This window comes from Dipodomys merriami, unplaced genomic scaffold (assembly GCF_024711535.1).
Source record: "Dipodomys merriami isolate MVZ:Mamm:240054 unplaced genomic scaffold, mDipMer1.0.p SCAF_27, whole genome shotgun sequence".
NCBI lineage: Eukaryota > Metazoa > Chordata > Mammalia > Rodentia > Heteromyidae > Dipodomys > Dipodomys merriami.
In genome coordinates this window covers 15,104,782-15,127,787 of record NW_027204159.1, presented here as the reverse complement: position 1 = coordinate 15,127,787, position 23,006 = coordinate 15,104,782, and the positions used below count along the sequence as shown (strand labels likewise).

Genomic DNA, 23,006 nt, shown 5'->3' with positions numbered 1-23,006 from the left:
TTTAAATGTAACTATTGTTATCCAGTAAGTGTATCTCTATATTCCCAAATGAAACAAGGCATGTCAAACGACTGTCCGAGATTATTATTGCAGAAGGAAGGACTCGCTAATTTTTGAAATATGATGCATCATTAAGCACTAAGATCTTTTAAGGTATTATTTTAGAAGTGAAGTTTCTGGTCTAATAATAGCCTAACTATCTCTCCACTCCTTTTCAGAAATTTCTATAGATGACACAGAGAAAAGAAGTTACTCTGGGAGCATGGCCTATTGCATATTCTAAAGCTTCACGAAAAGGACTTGCTATCTCCACAAAGGGTTTCTCAGGAAAGGAGTACATTGGTGCATGAGGTATGATGATACTTACAAGAGCTCAGCACACATTGCACACTTATTGCCATGAGTTCTCCCATCAGGACCAAGAATTGGATCATTTTCTCTTGTGCAGCCAAGCCTTCCATCCTTCACGTAGGCTCGAAAGGCACTACACACATCCTGAAGAGCAGAAAAAGGAACTTGATCTCTACTGATACCATTTTCAGACATTTTAAAGACCTTGCTTCCTCTGTCACCACAAGGGTAGTACAAAAACAGCTTAGTGAGGATGGCAGAATTCAGAGGCTTAAGCACAGACCTCTTTTATTTGGTAAGAATAAATAATGGAGCTAGATCTCAGGTGGATCACGCTCCTTGCCTTCAGTATGCTCACAATATCCTACAGGATGCAGATAAAGAGCTATTTAAACTAGTGAAAGATCATAAAGCAAGGGTATCAAACCCTGGTAATCAGAATGCTGTCCAGCTAGAGAACGTCAAAGTGTGATGTGCGTGAGAGCCTTCGATTCCCTACCAACACGGCTCACAGAAGCCCAAGTAGCCTTTTATTCTAAGTCTCATTTCAATTAGGTAATTTGCCTGTCTGACATTAAGCGACAATGCTAGGGTCTCAGATTCAATAATTATTTATGTCTAGTGACTTTTCACTAACACATGCTGTTTCCTGTAAGCTTCCTTTATGTTAATAAAAAGCAGAATTAGAGCTAACAGATCTGGCCAGCAGTGTTATCTTGTTCTAGATTCAGGAACTATCCATTGCTTTTTCACATTAACAGGTAATATTTGGTCTGTAAGGCAAGAATTAGTCTCTTGAAAGCAACCCATCTAAGAAGAGAGTAGAACACTTGCTTTCTCTTTGCAGTAAGCCCCAGTATTACCTACCTTGATAGTTAGCACACATTCTCACCTGCTCTGGGCCACTTTTCTCACAGTTGCCTTCATGTTTTATGTCAACTTGGGACCTGGATTTTCTAGAAACAAAGGTTATTAGACCCCCAAATTAGTATGGTGGGACTCTCCAACATTATGACTATCTTCTAATTGTATTGTGATTTGTACTTTTCTCTTGTAAAAAGTGTTCTATTCCATTATTTCTTATGTTGTTTTTTTTGTCATTTGTGAGGTTTGAATTCAGGGCCTAGGAGCTGTCGCTGAGTTTGTTTTACTCAAGGCTAGTACTCTACTATTTTGAGCCACAGCCCCACTTCCGGTGGGGGTTAATCGGAGATAAAGAGTTTCATGGACTTTCCTGCCCCCGCTGGCTTTGAACCACTACTCTCTGACCTCAGTCTCCTGAGTGGCTAGGATTATAGGCATAGGCACTAGCACTTTTCTCCAATATTTTCTTTTTCAATGAGATCGTATGTTTAGAAGTAGGAGTCAAATAAATATAGGACTAATAAGATTCTGACATAAAAATATGATTTCCAGAAGTATTTCTGCTCCCAGTGTCTAGGGCGGCAGTTCACATGAGAAGATGGGCGAAAGCAGATCTGATAACCAGATGCCTAAAGTCCTCCAGGAACTTTGTTGTCATTTTATTTAAATAAACAAATTCAAGCTTGAATTATAATACCACTTTCATTTGAATCATACTGCCACTATGTTATTTCTATGAAAGCTACCTAACGTCCTGATTTAAATTAGTTTTATTCAGTCTGGAAAGCTTGAAGGAACATCCAAAAACACAGAGGCATAAGTATAAGCATTTCCTATTTTCTAAAACAGTAGCTGAGCTGGGTGCTGGTGGCTCACGCCTATAATCCTAGCTATCAGGAGGCTGAGATCCAAAGATTCTGGCTCAAAGCCAGCCCAGGCAGGGAAGTTCATGAGATTTATCTTTAATTAACCACCAGAAAACTGGAAGTGGCACTGTGGCTCATAGGTGCTAGAATGCTAACCTTGAGCAAAAGAGCTCAGGGATAGTGCCAAGGCTGCGGGTTCAAGCCCCATGACCAACAAAAAAGTAAAAAAGAAGAGCAGCTTACAAAATAACATGTATATAACAATGAAAATACAAATACAATTAAACAATACAAAGAAGAGATGAGTATATACTAAGATAATTTTTATAGTATATCAGATAATGGAATCTATTATAATGATATCTCAATATGATGGGAGAGTCCACCCGGTGTGTGGCATGATCTTCTGTGTAGAAGTAAAAATATTCAGGGAGAGAAACTTTCTCCTAGGCCAAAGATTTAACAGGATTTTCCCACCTCAAACAGTAAAAATAAAATTCATACTGTAGGCATAGTTATGTTTGTATATAAGTATACACACACATATATACAGTAACTTTGTCCTTTTTATATCTTCTTTTTCTTTCTTTGTTTCCTTCCTTCCTTCCCTCTCTCCCTCCCTCCTCCTTCCTTCCTCTCTTCCTTTTTTCCTTCCTTCCTTCCTTCCTTCCTTCCTTTTCTTTTTTCTTTCTTTCTTTCCTTTTTCTTTCTTGTACTAAGAGTTTAACTCAGGACTTTTAGCTTGTTAGGCAGCTGCCCTATAACCTAAGCCAGGCTTCCAGCCCTATTTACTAGTTCTTGATACTGACCCTTGATGAGAGTTGAAACCTTAATTTTAGCATGTTTATTGGGAATGAAGCCATGTGAGGGACCCAAATGATTTAATGAAGTTTTATTTTTGGTGAAGATACTTATTACAAGAAAAAAAATAAAACTTCCAGAACCTCAAAGAATAACTATTATTACCTTTCTAGCCTTCTCAAAAATTGGTTGTTACATTTTCAAGCATGAAAGGGCATATCATTGAAGACTGAGGTCACAAAGGAAACCTGCAAAGCAGGTTTGCATTTTGTTAGTGAAGGACAATCAATAACCCAGGGTGGAGACAAGGACATAATCTAGGACAATGAGATTTTTTTTATCTACTGGTAAAGTTTAAACAGATGGAATCGTTCAGTGTTAAAAGTTTCAATCATGACTATTTTAAAATGATGAAAACACATATCATTTGCTAAGGAAAGTAGTCTGTTTAAGGATCTACTAGGATATAAATAGATAAATAGTGAAAAGACATAGCTCTGCATGCATACAACATCCATGTGTATGCATATCCATAGGCATATCCATATATGTATACATATGTGTGTGCATAGAAAATGTCCCTGTCCTGTTTACTTCATAAAGACCATAGAAATCATCTCACATCAAACACAAAAGTACGATGTAAATTTGTAAATATTGTATAAGCTTTTTTCTCAAGAGTAGTAAAAGAATTAGAGTTAGTGATCTATAGCTTATAGATGACCAGCTCCTATAACTACTTTGTCTTAGTGACTGGAGGGAATGCAGCCCATTACGTGACCCGTCAGACGCCACGCTTCATGGAGACCACCTTCTCGGGCCTGTACTCACGCATTCTCTGCGCAGAGCTCGCAGCGGCTGCGGTATGTCCTCCCGTCCGTGCCACAGACAGCAGCAGCAGCATCCGTGCAGACGAAATCCCCATCCTTCCTGTCTCTCTTGAATTCATTGCAATTCAGCTGCAAGAGACAGGATCGTAATCAAGACATATCAAAACATATGCGATAAAAATATTTCTTACATACATCAGCAAGTTGGCTTTTTAACTCAGAATAATAGAACTCACTATATATGTTAAAAAACAAACAAACAAACAAACAAAAACACAACTCAACATTTTAGCTGGTTTCTGGTGGCTGTCTGTAATCCTAGCTACTTAGAAGACTGAGATCTGAGGACACAAGTTCAAAGCCAGCCTAAGCAGCAAAGTCTGTGAAACTCATATCTCCAATTAACTACCAAAAAGCTGTAAGTAAAGCTCAAGTTGAAGACCACCAGCTTTGAAGGAAAAAGCTAAGGGAGAGAGCTCAGGCTCTGAGTTCAAGCTCCAGTACTTACACAAACAAACAACCTCTCTGAAATATAATCCATTGTTTCTCTGCCAAATTCTGCCTGCCTACTTTACAGCTCCATCCTGAGGAGCTGCCAATAATCGATATGAAAACTCTGTAAAAACTATAAATGACAATAATGGTTCAATTACTATAAATTGCCACAGTAATTTAAAGCAAGATTTTAGAAATCACAACTGTAGCGATTAAAAGCATAAATCCCTGGGTTCAGAGTCCATAACTATGCCAGTCACTTAGTTCTGTGATCTGGGTAAGTAGCAAACCTTCTTTATATTTAAAGATTTCAAGTTAGTTTGAAAATGGGCATGATTTCACCAACTTCCCAGAACTGGAAGGGACTAGAAACATGTGAATAAATGCATACTAGTTAGAGAATATAACCATCTCTTTTATTTCTGTTCTTATTTGAAATATTTTCCTGTACTGATAATCAAGATAAGAAAATTGCATATCTTTCAGGGATGACAAGAGAAATTCTAAAATCTTGGCTCTGATGATATGACAAATGCTCAGGACAAACCTGTAGGGTGAGGAAGTTGCAGCAGGTGGTAACTGAAGATGATTGTTCAAATTCAGAGCCTCCACCCACTCATTTTACCTCCGTGCACCTCACTTTCCTCATCTGAAAAATGGGAATTCACACCCTACCTACATTCCAGATTTGTGGTAAAGATCAAATAAATACTTATGAAACATTGTTATTGTGACATAAGCTAAGTAAAGAACACAGTGAACTTGAACTTAACTTCTATCTAAAATCAAATGACGGCAGCTGGAGGTTTTCCTGTAGGACAGTACATTGCGAAATAAAATTTTGAAATTATTAAAAATATTTCAATCATATACATACAGAACTTAGATTTTGTACCTGTGATGAAGTAACATGTCACAGATATAAGAAATATAAGTAGGATGGCCGTGAATTTGTAGTGAATGTTTCAATCTGTGATTACCTTGGAAGACTCTTAAAATATTTTAAAATTCAAACAAAAGCTATATCCTCAGCATACATTTAAGAGGAAACACTTTTGCAAAAATAAGGTAAATTCTAGGCATATATGCTATTTCAGTCATTCATTTGCTGATTTATTCAATGAGATTCATACAGTTGGTGAGAATTTAGGTGTATTTCAACACTATAAGTCTACCATAGCAACTAAGTGCTGGTGGCTCATGCCTGTAATCCTAGCTACTCAGGAAGCTGAGATCTGAGAATTATAGTTTGTGGTTTGTGTTTCATGGTTCAACACCAGCTCAGGCAAGGAAGTACATGAGACTCTTATTGACAATTAACTACCAAAAAGATAGAAGTGGAGCTGTGGCTCAAGTGGTAGAGTGCAAGCCTTGAGCCAAATAAGCTGAAGGACAGCAGCCAAGCCCTGAGTTCAAGCCTCAGGACAGACACAAAAAAGAAAGATTGAATAACACAACAGAAATAAAACAGTTTTCCTAAAAAACTTGCACACGGCTAGGAAGAAACAGGTCATGCATACAACAGTTTCAGAACACTGTAAATTTTGTACAAACTAAACCAAGTAATATGATAGGGCCTGAGACTGATGATGATTGTAAATGTGAATCTGCAAGAGAAGTGTCTCAATGAGGTGACATTTGAGGTGACATGGGATCAGTGAAAAGCAGCCAAATGTCAGGGAGCTGAAGGAAGGGTGTACCGGGCACACAGATGACGTTTGGTGGTGATAGAGTTTGCTGTGCTGACATGAGAGAGAATAGGACTTAAATAAAACTCACAAACGCGGCTGGCTTCCCATTAGAAAAACATTCTGGATACTATGGAAACATAGGACTATTTTGGGCCACAGCAGTTAACTTGGAACAACGACTGCCATTAGCCTCCATCAGAGATCAAAAGCTCATTCTAGGTCACAGGTATTGCAGCCAGATGCTAAGGAAGCAAAAGGTCAGGCCGTCGGTGGTGAGGGCAGGTGCAGACATTCTCTACTCCACCTCCTTCCCCACCAGGCTCCTGAGGTGGGTGTATCCCAGCCTACAGCAAACTCCTCTTCCAATGGTGACGATCACTGGGAGCTCATAGGTGGCTTCTGTTCTCATCACAGGGCAGCAGCCCAGAGGGCAAGGTAGTGGCTTTAGAACACTCAACACCAAGCTTTGTCCTTTGCCCTCTCAGTCTACTCAAGGAAACATGGCCTGGAAAATTCGCTCACCCACTGGAGCAGAAACATTAGCTAAAGTCATCATGGAATCCTACAGGAAAATATTTGTACATCTCAAACAGTGTTAAGAAATCCAACATACTAAAGTAAACAATGAGTGTCAAGGGATCATAATTGGTGGAATAAATCGAAAAATAGTTCACGAAAAGTAAAAGTGTTCTTCTGGAATTCAGATGCCTATAATGTGAAACAAGAAAACAAAAATAGTAAAGAAAAATATGGGAGTACGGGCAATGGCTTATACCAAGTGGTGGATAAAGCTCCCTGTGCCGTAAAAAGAAAACCAAAAGAAGAAAAGAGAAATTGTAAAGAAAGAACCAAGTGGAATATTTGCATTTTTGAAATATTTAAGTAGTAAAAAGTAAAAGTATATAAAAACAAAAAATGAGATTTGTGCAGGTAGATAATCATGGTTTGACAGCAGGAAAGTCCTGGAGAATCTTATCTCCCATTAGTCACAGAAAAAGCCAGAAGTGGTACTGTGGCTCAAGTGGTAGAGCTCTAGCTTTGAGCAAAAGGAGCTCAGGGAAAGCACTCAGGCCCAGTGTTTAGCTCCAGGACAGTAAAAAAATGAATGAATGAATGAATGAATGTGATAACATCAGATGAAAGCTTCAGAAAATGTCATAATATAACTGAAGTAACACATATGGACAATTATATCCACAAATTTAAAAATACATAGATGGTCTTTTGTGTGTGTGTGTGTTCTTTTTCCAGTCATGGGGCTTGAACTCTGGGCCTGAGTGCTGTCCCTCAGTTCTTCAGCTCAAGGTTAATACTCTACCACTTGAGCCACAGCACCACTTCCAGTTTTCTGGTGGTTAATTGGAGATAAGAGTTTCATAGACTTTCCTTCCTTGGGCTGGTTTTGAACCATGATCCTCAGATCTCAGCCTCCTGAGTAGCTAGGATTACAGGTGTGAGCCACCAGTGCCCGGCTCATAGATAATTTTCTAATGAGATTAACCATATTCTTATCACAAGACAAGATTAAAATAAAAAAGTATAACTGTGTTAAAACAAGATAAAAATATAAAAGACAAAATGAATAGGACAGAGCAAACACAGTCATATTAATAGTAAAACTAGATATTAGTTTAATATGTATTACAAATTATAAAAGACACAATAATGATTTAAAGGAAGACAAGAAAAATGTATAATAGTGACATATTTTCACCTAATAAATTAGTTATACAATAAACCAATGGTAAATAGTATAAAACAGCATTATATACATAAATACAGTTAGAGATATTTTTAAATCTCAGAAACTGTTGTATTAACAAAAAATTACAAATATCTTATTCTAGGGGGCTGGGAAGGTGGCTCAGTAGTAAAGTGCTTGCCTTGCATACATGAGGCCCTGGGTTTGATTCCTCAGCACCACATTAGCAGAAAAAGCCAGAAGTGGTGCTGTGGCTCAAGTGGTAGAGTGTTAGCCTTGAGCAGTGCCCAGAGTTCAGGCCCCACAACTGACATACACACACACACACACACACACACACACACACACACACACACACACACACACACACACACACAAATTCTAGTAGGTTTCTATAGAAAATTGCACCTAGGAAAATAAACACTTTCTTAGAAAAAGTAGAAGCATTTGTATAAGTAGAATATTAACTAGGTAAAGAAATAATTTAAGCCATCAATGTCATAAGGTCTATTTGCCTGAACCAAATTCCATGGAATCCAAATAGAAAAGAAAAAATGTCTACACATGCGAAAGTTAAATAAGGTAATTATTGAATAACTTAACTTTGAGTAGATAGGAATTAAGGAATGTTTGATAAATAATGGAAAATGGAAACACCATGTGAGTCCTGAGATGGCTGATTATTAATGATTATTAATCTTTTACATGTGCTTATCAGAAAAATTAAGAACATCCAAAATGGATTTGCCAATCCATTATAAAATAAGAAGGAAACAGGAAAGGATACCATAGAAGAAAATGGCAATAGAAATATTAACAAAATAAAAGCTAATAGAAGAGATTTCTAGGGTGATTGATAAATGAGAAATAAGATTAAAAAATAAATTTGAAAACTGTGAATAAAATGAGCTTAGAAGCCAATGATTGCATACTAGATCTGTAAGCCAATATATTTGAAAATGAGTATCTCGCTGAAAACATATAAAATGTTAACAGTGGTTCAATTGGAAAAAGTTGAATGGATCAATAAGTATTAATCCACCGGATATATGGAGTTTAGTAGTCTCTCCCTACAATGACCAAACCCAAAAATGTTTATAATCTAATTTTCTAAAGTGTTTGAAGAATGCTTTGCAAATTATAATGATTTACAAGTTACCCTCCAAAAAAGTAAAAAAAATTAAGCCAATAATAAGCATATAATAAAGTTATCTGATTTAGGTATAAAATTAAGTGATTTTTACTACATTTATACATTTGTAAAATTACCACTAGAAACCAGTTCTAGAACATTTCCATCATCCTCAAGAGAGTCACTAGTATTATTTGTTCTTTGTGTCCATTTCATATAAATACACTGGCAATGTTTTGCAATTTTTGTTTGAGGATCATCTATGTCCTAAATGTCAGTAATACCTTTCTTTTATTGCTGAATAAAATTTCATTGCCAAAATACAGTTTATATTTGGCTTATCCATTCACCAGTTAATATTTAAACATTTGAATCAATTTCACTTTGGACTGTTAAAAATAATGCTATAAGCATTCATATATACATACACATATTCATAAACATTCATACAAGTTTTGTGTGGGAAAAGACAACAATAGCAGCAACAATGAAAATCTCATTTCCATTTCTTGGAGTTCATTTTATAAAATATTATTTTACATGATCATATGCACCTATCTATCCAGCCTTTGTGATATGCTCCTTTGGTCTTACTGTGTGAATATCTCTCTAAACATAGAGCTTCCCTATGACCCAGCAATCCCACTTATGGGCATTTACCCAAATGATCACAAACAAGACCATACTAAAGCTACCAGCACAACTATATTATTGCCGCATTATTTATCATATATATATATATACATATATATATATATATGCACAATGGAAGCCTACTCTTCCGTCAGGAAGAATGATATTGTACTATTCTTAAGGAGTAGGAAAGACTTGGAAAAAATTACATTAAGTGAAGTATCCAGATACAAAGAAACATAAATTGCATAGTTTTTCCTCATGTGTGGTAACTAGAATCTGCCTATAATCTATAAATATACATACTGGATGGTTTAAAAATATATTGGGACATGATAAATTAAACAGGGCTCTAGACATTCACATAGTGAGCCTAGATCCATTTCTGTTCTTGAAAAAAAACTGGCTAGATTTTGCTAGATAGTATTTTGCATTTATAGATTGTAGAAGAATTGACTTTTTTCAATATTGACTTTTTCAATATTGACTTTTCAATACTGACTTTTTCAATTAATGAAAACAGATTATCTCACTATTTACAGTGATAGGTCTATTTTCTGAGAAATGTATCATTAGATGTTTTTTTAAATTGGAAAATACCATACAGAGGGGTTACAATTACATGGGCAAGGTAATGAGTACATTTCTTATCAAGCATTGTTGCCTCCTCCTTTGTTTCCCCTTCCCATCCCTTCCCATTCCGCCCCCACCCCAGCGCCTAAGTTGTAAAGCTCGTTTTTCCACATGACATCTTGTACATCTCATTGTTGCAATGGGTCCACTTGTATCCCTATTTAAACAATGTTTTTAGCAGTCTGAGAACATCAGAGTCTAATTACACAAACCTAGACAGTCCAGACTATTCTACATTTAACTTAGAACGAGGAGACTCTAAAATAATGATAAAAAGTTAAACTATAGCCAGGCCTCTAATCTTCACTACTCAGGAGGCTGAGATCGGAGGAATATGGTTCGAAGCAAGCCCAGGATGAAAAGTCCCCATGAAACTCTTATCTCCATTTAACCACTCAAAAACCAGAAGTGGCACAGTGGCTTAACTGGTAGAGCACTAGCCTCGAGTACATGAGGCTCAGGGGTAGCACCCAGACCCTGAGTACAAGCCCCATAACTAGAAAAAAAGAAAGTAAGTGGATGTAAAAACCTGTAGGATATTCATTTACTCAGTATTATGAACCATCCATTATTGTGTATGTTTGTGCTTCTATATTACAGCCAGTGTAGTTTGTTTGCAAAAATATGACCCCAAAGCTGTGAATAATACATTGTTGTAATGTCTATGACATCACTAGGTAATAGCAATTTTATTGTTTTGTGTTGTTTAGGTAGCCTAGCATGCTTTGAACTTATTATGGATCCCGAGATGGCCTACAAACTTGCAGTTTACTTGGCTACATCTCCAAAGTTCTGGTATTAAAGGCAAGCATCACCACGAATAGATGGTAATAGGAACTTTTAGATGTCATCTTATACGATTATCATGGTATATTCAATCAGTTATTGACCAAAACATAGTTATGTTGAAAATTACTGTAAATCTTCCATATCTCCCAGCAACACTTTATAATTTTTTTTTTTTTTTTTTTGTCGGTTGTGGGGCTTGAACTCTGGGCCTGGGCGCTGTCCCTCAGCTCTTCAGCTCAAGGCGAGCGCTCTACCACTTGAGCTACAGCGCCACTTCCGGGTTTCTGGTGGTTTATTGGAGATAGGAGTCTCACAGTCTCTCCTGCCCGGGCTGGCTTTGAACCGCGATCCTCAGATCTCAGCCTCCTGAGTAGCTAGGATTACAGGCGTGAGCCACCAGCGCCCGGCTCAACACTTTATAATTTAAGCTTTATTCTTATTAATTTTCCTAATATATTTTATGCTAGTGTGAATGGAATGAATAATTTGTTTTTGGTTGTTCACTGCTAGTGTATACAAGTACAATTGACTTTAATTATCAATCTGTTCATCTGAATCATTGATGAACTCATTAATTAGTTCTAGTAGTTTTGTAACATATTAGAAATATAGATGTAGATAGATAGATCATTTTTCTTTTCCAATCACTACCTGTTTAACTAAGATAGACTTAAACTGTCTAGAGGCTCCTATTTAATGTTGAAGATAAGTGTTAAGAATTAACTACTGTCACTGGGTACCAGTGGCTCACGTATATCCTTAATCCTAGCTAATTAAGAATCAAGATTCTAGAAGGGGGAGGTTGAGGGAGAGGAAAAGGGAGAAAAATGAGAGAAGTAGTAACAAGTTGGACAAAAAATAGAATCACTACCTTATTTGTGTAACTATAACCCTCTGTCCATCACCTTTTTAATGACATTTTTTAAAGAATCAAGATTCTAAGGACCATGGTTCAAGAAAGGAAAAGGCCAGGAAAAACATTTGTGAAATTTTATCTCAACAATAGCCAGGTATTTTCCCAACTATGGTAGAAAGTATCAATAGAAAGCCCATGGTTCAGGCTGTCTCCAGAAAAAAAAAATACCCTATCTCAAAAATAGCCAAGGGAGGGGCTAGGAAGGTGGCTCAGTGGTAGAGTGCTTGCCTTATATGCATGAGGTCCTGGGTTGGATTCCTCAGCACCACATAAGCAAAAAGAAAAAAGCCAGAAGTGGTGCTGTGGCTCAAATGTTAGAGTGCTAGCCTTGAGCTGAAGGATAGCATCCAGGCCCAGAGTTCAGGCCCCACGACTGGACCCCCCCCCCAGAAAATAGCCAAGGGATGTAAACACAAAGCCCTGAATTTAATCCTCGTGACCACACAAATGTATACAAAATTTTTAAAGAAAAGCATTCATCTTTGAACACTAACTATAATATTACTTGTTGATTTGTTACCTATTTTTTTTTTACCACCACACCTAGCTGGTGATAGGAATGTTTAAAGACCATAAATGTACTTTGTCTGAATGAGAAAGCCTATAGTATTTTTCTAACAGTTTAATGAGTATGTTTTAATATTGAATCAGTGATAGGATTTGCCAATTTCTTTTTTAACACCTATTGACATCCACGATGAGATTGTCGTCTCTCTAACCAAATGTAGTATATTAGAGTAGTAGATTTCCTTTTTGTTCTGTCAGTCTTGACTTCTGGGGAAAATTCCACTTGGCCATAGTTTCATCCTTATGTGATTCAATTTGCTTAAGGTTAAGGATTTCCATAACTATGTTTTTGTGGGATGTTTGTCAGTAGTAACATGTTTTAGCCGTATCTTTATCTGGACTTTGTCTCAGAATAATCCTGTCTTTCTGGAATGTGTCCTCTTCTTCAAGGAGTTTGTAAAGTACAATATTATTTTTTTTTGCTAGTATTGTATGGAATCATCAGTGGAATCATCAGTGGAATCATCTGAGCTGGGTTTTCCTTTGATTATAGTAATTCCTGGTTCATACTGTTAATTTGCCATTGCTTGATTCAAAGTTTCTATTTTTAGGCCAATTTTTAAATGTTTCTTCTAGGTATTTTTTCTGTTTTCCAGGTTATTTGTTGGTGTAACATTGTTCATAATATTCCAGTGTAATCATTTGATTACAGAACACATTGGCCTTTCCTATCAAATTCTTGAATTTAGACTTTAGATTTTATTTCTCATTTTCTAGGACTATTTAGCTAAGGAGATTTTCTTCTTTGCTCATCTTTTCAAAGAACTAGTTTTGTTTTTCTGATTTCTTTTATCATTTTCTTTCATATTTTATTGACTTCTGCTTTAATTTTCATGTATTTCTTGCCTTCTTACTTTCCTTTTAGTTTGTGTCCTTTCCTTTTTATTTTATAAAGTGAGTGCTAAATTGATTTGAAGTCTACCTTTGATGATTTAGATATTTAAATGTGCAGATATTCTTTTATCTGAAGTCCATGTACTTGATTTTCATATTTTGGTTGCATAGAGTTCACTTTCTTGTTTCTTTCATGGATATTTCTGTGATTTACTACTTTTTAGAAGTATGTTATACAGATTCCAAAGCTTTGATGATTTTTGTAATTTATTTTTGTTGGTAGTTTTGAATTCAGTTCTGTTGTGGTTAAAGAATGTACTTGTACAATTTTAATCCTTTTAAATATGTTGATATATGTTTGTATTTTAACATGTTTTATTTTTAATAATGTTCCTCAGTAGCTTGTTTATTCCTTATTAGTTTACATTCTTCATATGGTCAATATGAATAGTACTTTTAACACATTTTAGTAACTGACTAAAATGTTTTTCTGCAAGCCAGGCACTGGTGGCTCACTCCTGTAATCTTAGCTACTCAGGAGGCTGAAATCTGAGGATCACGTTTTGAAGCCAACTGGGCAGTGAAGTCTGTGAGGCTCTTATCTCCAACTAAGCAACAAAAAGCTGGAAGTCAAGCTGTGGCCCAAGTGGTAGAGCTCTAGTCTTGAGCAAAACAGCTCAGGGACAATGCTTAAGACCTGAGTTCAAGCTCTAGGACTGACACATACACAAAATAATTTTTTCTGCAAATCTAATACCTTTAAATACTCAGAGGCAGTTCCTCCTGAGTAAAATTCTGATGTTCTTCTAAGTATGAATTGCACCTTATTAATTACATCATTGTAATAGCCTATGAAACAGGATATATTAGATAATGCATCACAGAGACTCAGAAATTGGGATTATGATTTCTCCTCTAAAGTTAATTTTTCTTCTTTATCCTTTTTGCTTCATCAGCTGCACTAAATCTTTGGCATCTTGCTTTCCCACAGTTAACAGCTGCTGGTGTGTTTGCCAAGGAAACACTGCATTTTATTTCTAAAGCTTAGCTTCCAGGGTTTTATTCTATGGCTTAACCTTATGACCTTTTTGAGCTTAGTGGTCAGGGAATGATTGGATATAGTTTGTGTCAAATACCTTTAGCAATAAGGCTTGTATCCTCTTCAGATGGATTCTTGTATAGAGAGGCACAGGGCAATTGCTACATTTGCTTTCCAGGGGGTATTTTGTGTCTTTTAAGTGCAGTTATATAGCCCTAGCATTAATAGGAGTTTCTTCATTGCTTAGGCCTTCCTTAGATCCTGATAGTGCTATATTTAGACGCAGGAAGATACTTCATGCATGGCTGCTACCATGGAGCTTGGTGAAGGCCATCCCTTCCACTGAAACATGTCTGTGGGTGGCAGGTAAGCTGCCTTCAACAGTGCAGTACTGTGGGTTGTGCTCACAGCACCTGTGCTCTGCACCAAACCCCACTCCCACCCCAACTCTGCACAGGTGAGACGGACATATTCTTGAGGAAGAACATTACGATTCTCAATCTTTTCCAGAATTCAACAGCATGCAAGCATAAATGCTTCTCCACCTGACATAGGTAAGTTTTCCTGGGTGCTAAAGTCATTGCTCTGATAATTTTTATGTAGCTTTTTGTCTGCACATGGGGGAAAAGATTTGCTGACCCCATCATTCATCCATACCTGAAGTACCACCACTCAGAGATATAATATAGATTTCCAAACCAGATAAGGACAATAAAAAGAAAAAAATACACACTCCCTTGACTTAGCACTGTAATTGTAAAATCTCTAAATAAAATTGCTATCAATGGGTCTGGGAAGGTAGCTCAGTGGTAGAGCACTTGCCTTGCATGCATGAGGTCCTGAATTTGATTCCTCAGCAACACATAAGCAGAAAAAAAAGCCGGAAGTGGCGCTGTGGCTCAACTGGTAGAGCACTAGCCTTGTGCTGAAGAGCTGAGGGACAGCACCCAGGCCCACAGTTCAGGCCCCACAACTGGACCCCCCCCCAAAAAAATGCTATCAAAATCCAACTGTGTATTAAAAGTTATTGTGATTAAATATAATATTCTCTAAGAAAACAATAATTGTTTCACATCAGGAATGTTATCTATAAACTTATTATAGCAGTAAGAAAAAAAGAAATATTAGATTATTTTAATACTTGCTGAGAAGATATTGATAAAGACCATTGCATATTTAGTAGGGTAAGAATAGAAATGATTTTCTGTTACTTGCTTAAGTTCATGTTTTAAAATCTTAATGGTGTATATTAGATTTAATGGAGATACTTTAAAAGAACTTTTAGTACAAGGACCGAAGACAATTTGATGATCATCATCATCACTATTATTTAAACTTTCTAATTCTACACTAAAGAAAGAGACATACAGGAGAAATAAGATTGAAAGGTAATTATAAAATTTCTCTTTCATACAGATATTGCAATCAATTCTCAAGAAAAACACACTGTATATTCAATAAGCCACCAAGAGTAACAGAAGATATCAGAATTGTCTTATACAAGAACAACCTGAAAAAAACAATAGAGTATCTATATGAACAGTTATTAGTTAGAAAGACAGTGAAAACAGAATACCACTCAAAAATATTTAAGCAAGATAACAAAATTATAAATTTTTTAAACATTAGCAAAAGTTATAAATCTTTCTTGGAACATATTTAACAAATTTCCTTAACACATATTAATAAGAAATTATTCTATGTTTTTTAATCAAGAATAAGAAACTATTCTATGATAGTTATAAAAGGTCAATCTTATTCAAAGTAATGTATAAGTTATATATATATATATATATATATATATATGGTCTTGTTCCCAAGTTCAAGTTTGAATTTTTAACAAACTCAGTAAAAGTTTATTTCTAGTACACAGGAAATTATATATCTATGCACTGATAATTCAATTTTAATACTATGGATTTTCCTTATTTGTTATTAAAACAATAACTAATATGAAAATATTAAACAATTTAGAGCAATGAACATACCCCCATATAAGCTTAATACCCTACAAAGTTGTCAACTTGCATAATGGGAAACCTCAAATGAATACATCAATCTATTAAAAGGCAAAAGTTATCCACCTGGACCAAAGTATAGATCATAAATTTTTATGGATGGCTGGATGAGATGGTAGAACAGAAATGGTGAAAAGCAGTCTAATTGGGATACACTTTGAAGGTAGTAGCAACATGATTTGATGATGGAGTGAACCTCTGGTTGCCAGGTGAAAGGGTGGCATGCTAATGAGGAAGAAAGCAATGATGAAAAGTGGGGAGAGAGGATGTCTGTAGGAGGAGTGTTCTTGAAGAGATAGAGCATCTCATTCTCAGAGAAAGTATCAGATTAGTTTTTGATAGAAGCAATCTGAACTGAGAAAGCAGACAGACAGTTGGCAGATTTTTCTTTATCACCATACCATAAAAAAACAGTATTATTGCATGAATTGATTTAAAATCTGAACAGATATAATTTGAAATGCAAACAACCAAATATTAATTGCCTTAACTTATTAGTAACAAGTTTCCTAAGGTTGCAAACAATATATCGATAAGAAGTTTATCTAGATGTACAAGTTTTAATGTAGGAATTGAACATTGTCAGAAAGAATTTTGTAATTTTACTTCTTAAAATTCCTGTTGGATTAAAAATAGATTTTTAGTTGGGTAAAATACATTTGAATGTGTAGATGTGAATGTATGGGTGGTGATTTTGTCTTAGTATTTTTCTTTGTCAGTCATGGGGCCTGAACTCTGGGCCTGGGCATTGTCCCTCAGCAATTCAGCTCAAAGCTAGCTCTCTACTACTTGAGCCACAGAGCCATTTCCAGCTTTTTCTGCGTATGTGGGGCTGAGGCATAGAACCCAGGGCCTCAAGCGTGCAAGGCAAGCACTCTACCACTGAGCCACCTTCCCAGACCCTGTTTTAGTACTTTTTTAACAAATAGTAGATTCTTGAAGATTGGAATATGGTGTGTATTTTGTTTGTTTGATATTTGTTTGTATTTTATATTTCTAAACACCTTTTCTTAAATTAAGAAGACAAGAGAAAGAATGAGACATCACACACTAACCCTGAGTCTAAATGTGGCAAAGAAACACAATTTAAAAGCTGCTACCACAACATTCTACTCCTTTAGATCTTATAGCATTATCATAATCATCTTTTGCTACAAGGAAAGACTTGCTGATATTAACAAACTGATTGGTGACTGTATTATTTTTTTAAGTGAGACCATTTGAACCCAGAATAAGAATTTAGTTAACTATGTTTACTACAGCGGCTGAAGTCCTCAGACATTCCTGAGTAATGTTGCCAAGGAAGACAGTAGCTTGGTAAGCCCAGGAAATTATAAGTAATTAGGGTGTTTCCACCTTGACTGATCATTTTAATTATGTGTCAGGCTAGGAGAGGAGGAAGAGAAAGAATAAATCAGAGAAGAAGCCACCCAGGTGAACTGGAGGCAAGACACATATTTGTCACAACGGCTAGTGACAACACCATTTTGTCAATTAACTCTGAGCTATTTCAGACCAGGAATTTCCACTAATATAGACCTGCTTTCTTATTTATTAATTTTATTTTTATACTTTTTGAACAAATAACATTCACTATTAAGTCAAAGGTTGTGTGATGATTTCCTTTTGCTTTTGCTACTTTTTTAAACCACTGGATCCTTTTCTCTAGCAAAATATTATTTTGAGCCTCAATCTGAAAATTACCTATAAGCAAGCAACTCTAGTTGAACCATGGGAATATTCCAGATAATAGGAAAGATAGACAGTAGGAAGAAAACCAGGAAAAATGAAAGGAAATAACTCAAATGCCTAGCGATACGTGTTAAACATTAAGGCTGACATCATAAATTTTGTTTCTCATGCATGAATCACTTAACAGATAAGAAAATGGAGCCTAGAGATATCAAATTCCTCAATTTATATAGACAGTAAGAGTTCTGAAGTTTGATGTTAGTTTTATAATGCCTGGAAGGCTCCTACTAGAGGTAGACAGGACAGAGGTATGAGGAATTGTCACAGAAATCACACATCACCCTGCTTTACTCCACCTCTGAGAACCTGTCAGTGCTCCAGATGTTTTCAGAGAGTTGGGTCATGGGTTGGGCTTATGGATAAGATGTACCAGGTATTTAGCCCACCCTTGTACTAAGCCACATTCCCTCCCTTCTAAGTAGTTGGCTTCAAAACAGGTATAACCTAGTAATTAGAAAATAAACAGATAGCTCTAACTAGAGTCAGGCATCATCCTGAAAGTAAACATGACAGGTTGAGTTCAAGTAGTCTCACCTTTGTTGGGGCAGTGTCCCTTGTGGTTCTTGCTAAATGCCTGGATCTTTTCTGAGATTTTGCTGCTTTTTCCCTGAGACGAGAACAAGGAATAACATAATTTAAGCACAGCCTGGATAACTTTTAGGAATGAAAACTTGCCTGGTGACCTTACTTTTGATTGTTCCCCTGAGCCCAATCCTTCAAGTCAGAAGTTTAAAAAAAAAAGTCCTCAACTGACACAATAACAGAAACCTCCTTTCAATGCTAACAAGAACAACAACAAAAGAAATCTCAAGTATGAGCCAGTATATGCAAAAATCATTGGTTTTCTCTATGTACCTAACTACCTGTCATGAATACACCCAACAGCAAGAAGGCCTCCAATTCTAGAAGTTATTTGTACCATTATTTGAATGCAGTCTTTGAATAATAACATTTTTTAATCTTAAAATTTTATTGTCAAGGCAATGTATAGAGGAGTTACAGTTACATAAGTAAGTGATTACATTCTTGTCTAACTTGTTACCCCTTCCCTCACTTTTCTCCCTCTTTCCCTAACCTCAATCCCCTTCCCCAAGTTGTACAGATCATTTCCAAGTATCATTGGGCATAGGTTCCCCCTTTGTCCTTTGTCTCACCATCTTGTTGTTCCCCTTCCCTTCCCTAGTTCAGATAAATGTATATACAATTCCAAAGGTACCAAAATCAAATGCAGTGACAAGGGATAAACCATAGTGGGGAAAAAACACAAAAGAAAAAAGTAATCACGTCAAGGCCACACTAAAGCTACCAGCACAACTATGTTTATCACAGCATTATTTACCATAGCTAAGCTATGGAACCAACCCAGATGCCCCTCACTAGATGAATGGATCAAAAAATGCGATGTACATACATATATATTTATATATATATGTATATATATTTATATATGTGAATTCTATGCTTCCATCAGAAAGAATGACACCACCCCATTTGTAAGGAAATGGAAGGATTTTGAAAAATCTTATTAAGTGAAGTTAGCCAAAGCCAAAGAAACAGAGATCCCAAGGTCTCATTTAATTTTTAATTTTTATTTTTTTGTTGTTTTTGGGGCCTGAACTCTAGGCCTGAGTACTGTCCCTGCGCTCTTCAGCTCAAGGCTAGCGCTCTACCACTTGAGCCACAGTGCCATATCCAGCTTTTGCTTCTTATGTGGTGCTGAGAAATCAAATTCAGGGCTTCATTCATGCAAGGCAAGCACTCTACCCCTGAGCCACCTTCCCAGCCCCCCTTATTTTTAATAATTAGTATACATCTAGGATAATCTTAGCAGATGAGCAGAATTGCTCAGTAGCTTTGTACATATGATCATGTAAGATGATGTTAAGCGAAATGAACTCCAAGACATGGACACAAGAGGTTTTTCTTTGTTGCTGTTGTTCTCAATGTACTAAGTGAAAGATAACATTTTGGCTGAATCAAAAATTTAATGGCCTATGTCAGTTCCATCCCCTGGGGCCTCATGAAGATGACATTCACCTATTGCATGGACTCCTTTCCAGTTTAAAACAATACATTTATTCACATATAATTTATATACATAATAAAAATAATCTAAGCAGTGCCTCTCAAGTAATACACTTTCAAGTCTTAAAATATTTCATTGTTAAAAATATTGGTCAGGAGTTCATAGTTTTCCTCTCCTATTAAAACATCTCATAGAACAAAAAGGGCTTTGAAGTAATGCATACACCTGGTCTGGTGGCTTACACTAAGCTCTCAAGAGAGTAAGAAAGGAATTTTGACCTGCCCTGAACCTCCCTCATACTCAGTCTTACCCTGCTATCCTTTATTTTCCCAACCTCTTTCCTCTCAGAATCATGTTGTCAGATACTGCTTTGCATATATCAAATTACTTGAACACATACCAACTTGACCTTCGAAACATGATTTTCTTATGTGGATGAGATCTTAGCAGTGGCATGGAAACCGGGTTGAAGTTCTGATGGTGGTGAGATACTGAAGACGATAACCCTGTTCACAAACACACTAGGGAACTAGGGTTTTGTGGTAGAGTACTTGCCGTGCATCTACAAGGCCCCTAGGTTCTATAACTAGTGTTTCACACAAAGATGCCCCTCAGTAGATGAATGGGTCAAGAAAATGTGATACACACACACACACACACACACACACACACACACACACACACACACACACACACACACACACACACACACACACACACACACACACACACACACACACACACACACACTGGAATTCTATGCCTCCATAAGAAAGAATAACATCGCCCCATTTGTTAGGAAATGGAAAGACTTGGAAAAAATTATATTCAGTGAAATAAGCCAGTTTGACCCATTGTAACAATGAGATGTAAATGACACTATGTTGAAAACAAACTTTACAACTTCGGCGGGGGGGGGGGGGGGGGGGGGGGGGGGGGATTAGATGTGGAGTTGGGAGGGAAGGGATGGTAGGGGAAAAGCAAAGGAGGAGGTAACAATGCTTGATAAGAAATGTACTCATTACCTTGCTCATGTGCTTGTAGCCCCTCTGTATAGTATGTTTACAATAAAAAATGTACAAAAACAGAAAGAAAACTGGGTGCCAGTGGCTCACATCTATAATCCTAACCACTCAGAAGCTGTTTGAGGCCAACCTGAACAGGAAAATCTGTGAGACTATGATCTCTAACACACACACACAAAAATGGGAAGTGGAACTGTAGCTCAAGTGATAGAGTGCTAGCCTTGAGCAGCAGCAACAACAACAACAACAAAAAGCTTAGGGATAGTACCCAGGCTTTGATTTCAAGTCCCGGGACTGGTTCCCCCCAAAAAACAAAAAGAAATAAAAAAATCCAAAGAAAAAGAAAAAAATGATTTAGTCCTTTCTGGTTTGAGGATTTGTAGTTGACAAATGAAGCCCTCTCTGTCTTTCGATTGTCATTAGGAAGAAATTAAAGTAAGATGTTGAAGCAATTTAAATAGTATCTAATAAATGCCCAGTCATCTAATGCTTTCTGAGCTGCAAGTGGTCAGACTCTACAACAAACCTGTTATCCATCTCTTATTAGCTGGATCTCTGAAGTCAGGTGGTGACTTCTGTAGGCAGGTCACCATAGGTGCCTGGATCCTCCTCTACATGATCTTCCCAAACTCTCCACTACAACAAAGCCAGGTCTTATTAGTCCTCAAAGAATCTTTCTTTCTCAAGTTCTTTCTCTCCAACATCCAGGGGGCACAGAGATGTATTTCAGTGCAGTAAACTATGGCATGCTTTAAAAAGGTAACACTAGCAGGCCCTCTGAAATGCCCTTGAAATCCCAACTGATTTGATTTAAACTCAGGCTAAGTACGTGTCAAATACCCAGTTTTCTCTAATGGGCAGTGTCAGAATGTTCTCTGGGATCATTAATTCACTCTTTTCATGTTTAGATAAAAATATACTTTAAAAAGAATGCTCTTTGTGGCTCAGAGACTAGGTAACTCACTGACATGAGACAGAGGACATTTACTCACAGTATCAGTTTGCATGTGGCACATTTGTTCATGAGCGTTATTCCATCAGGACTTTGAAAAAGGGTTTTATCTTGAGGACAGAACAGTTTTCCATTTTTCATCAATGCCTGAAATTCATTGCATGTGTCCTGGGGGAAAAAGACAAATTAAAAACCTTTGTCTTTATTGAAATTTTATCAAAGCAATAATTTCTTTTTGCTTTCTTTCCTCTTCCTTCCTTCCTCCCTCCCTTCCTCCCTTCATCCCTCCCTTCCTTCCTTCCTGTCTTCCTTCCTTCCTTCTCTTCTTTTTCTTTTTCTCTTTTCCTTCTCTTTATCTTCTCTCTCTTCTTTCCTTTCTTCCCTCCTTCCTCCCTCCCTTCCCTTTCTCTATTTCTTCCTTTCCTTTCCTCAGATCTCAGCCTCCTGATTATCTAGGATTACAAGCGTGAGCCATTGGTGTTAAATCAGGATTTCTTTAAGATAACTTACTCCAACAGTCATGCTCAATGGTGTCTACTTCCTTGCACAAAGCTACCCAGTTAGGAGGGGATGTGGACAGAAGAGAACTCTACTGATTGTTGGTGGGAGTGTAAACTTGTTCAACCACTTGGGAAACCAGTATGGAGGTTCCTCAAAAGACTTCACATAGAGCTCCCCTATGACCCAGCAATCCCATTTTGGGGCATTTGCCTGAATGATCACAAACAAGAGCATACTAAAGCTGCCAGGACAACTATATGTATTGCAGCATTATTCACCATAGCTAAGATATGGAACCAACCCAGATACCCCTCAGTAGATGAATGGATCAAGAAAATGTGGTATATATACAATGGAATTCTATACCTCTATCAGAAAGAATGACATTGCTCCATTTATTAGGAAATGGAAAGACTTGGAAACAAATATATTAAGTGAAGTAAGCCAGGCCCAAAGAAACATAGGTCCCATGGTTTCCCTTATTTGCTACAACTAGTATATATTTGAGACAAGCAGAAGAGATCAGATAAAATGATGTTAAGAGAAATGAACCCCAAGATAAGGACACAAGTAGTTTTTTTTCTTGCTA

At 36.8% G+C, this 23,006-nt stretch overlaps 1 protein-coding gene across 2 annotated transcripts in view; it reads right to left on the bottom strand.

Annotated features, from left to right (window-relative positions):
* Positions 1 to 23,006, bottom strand: part of Spink5 (serine peptidase inhibitor Kazal type 5) — an 85,810-nt gene that overhangs the window by 57,284 nt on the left and 5,520 nt on the right. For both annotated transcript variants that reach the window (XM_070036339.1, XM_070036340.1), the window contains exons 3-7: positions 21,957 to 22,084; positions 18,448 to 18,520; positions 3,714 to 3,841; positions 1,244 to 1,307; positions 368 to 495 (exon numbers count right to left, since the gene is read on the bottom strand). In XM_070036339.1, the coding sequence (XP_069892440.1) occupies positions 368 to 495; positions 1,244 to 1,307; positions 3,714 to 3,841; positions 18,448 to 18,520; positions 21,957 to 22,084 (521 nt within the window). The remainder of the gene's footprint in view (positions 1 to 367; positions 496 to 1,243; positions 1,308 to 3,713; positions 3,842 to 18,447; positions 18,521 to 21,956; positions 22,085 to 23,006) is intronic.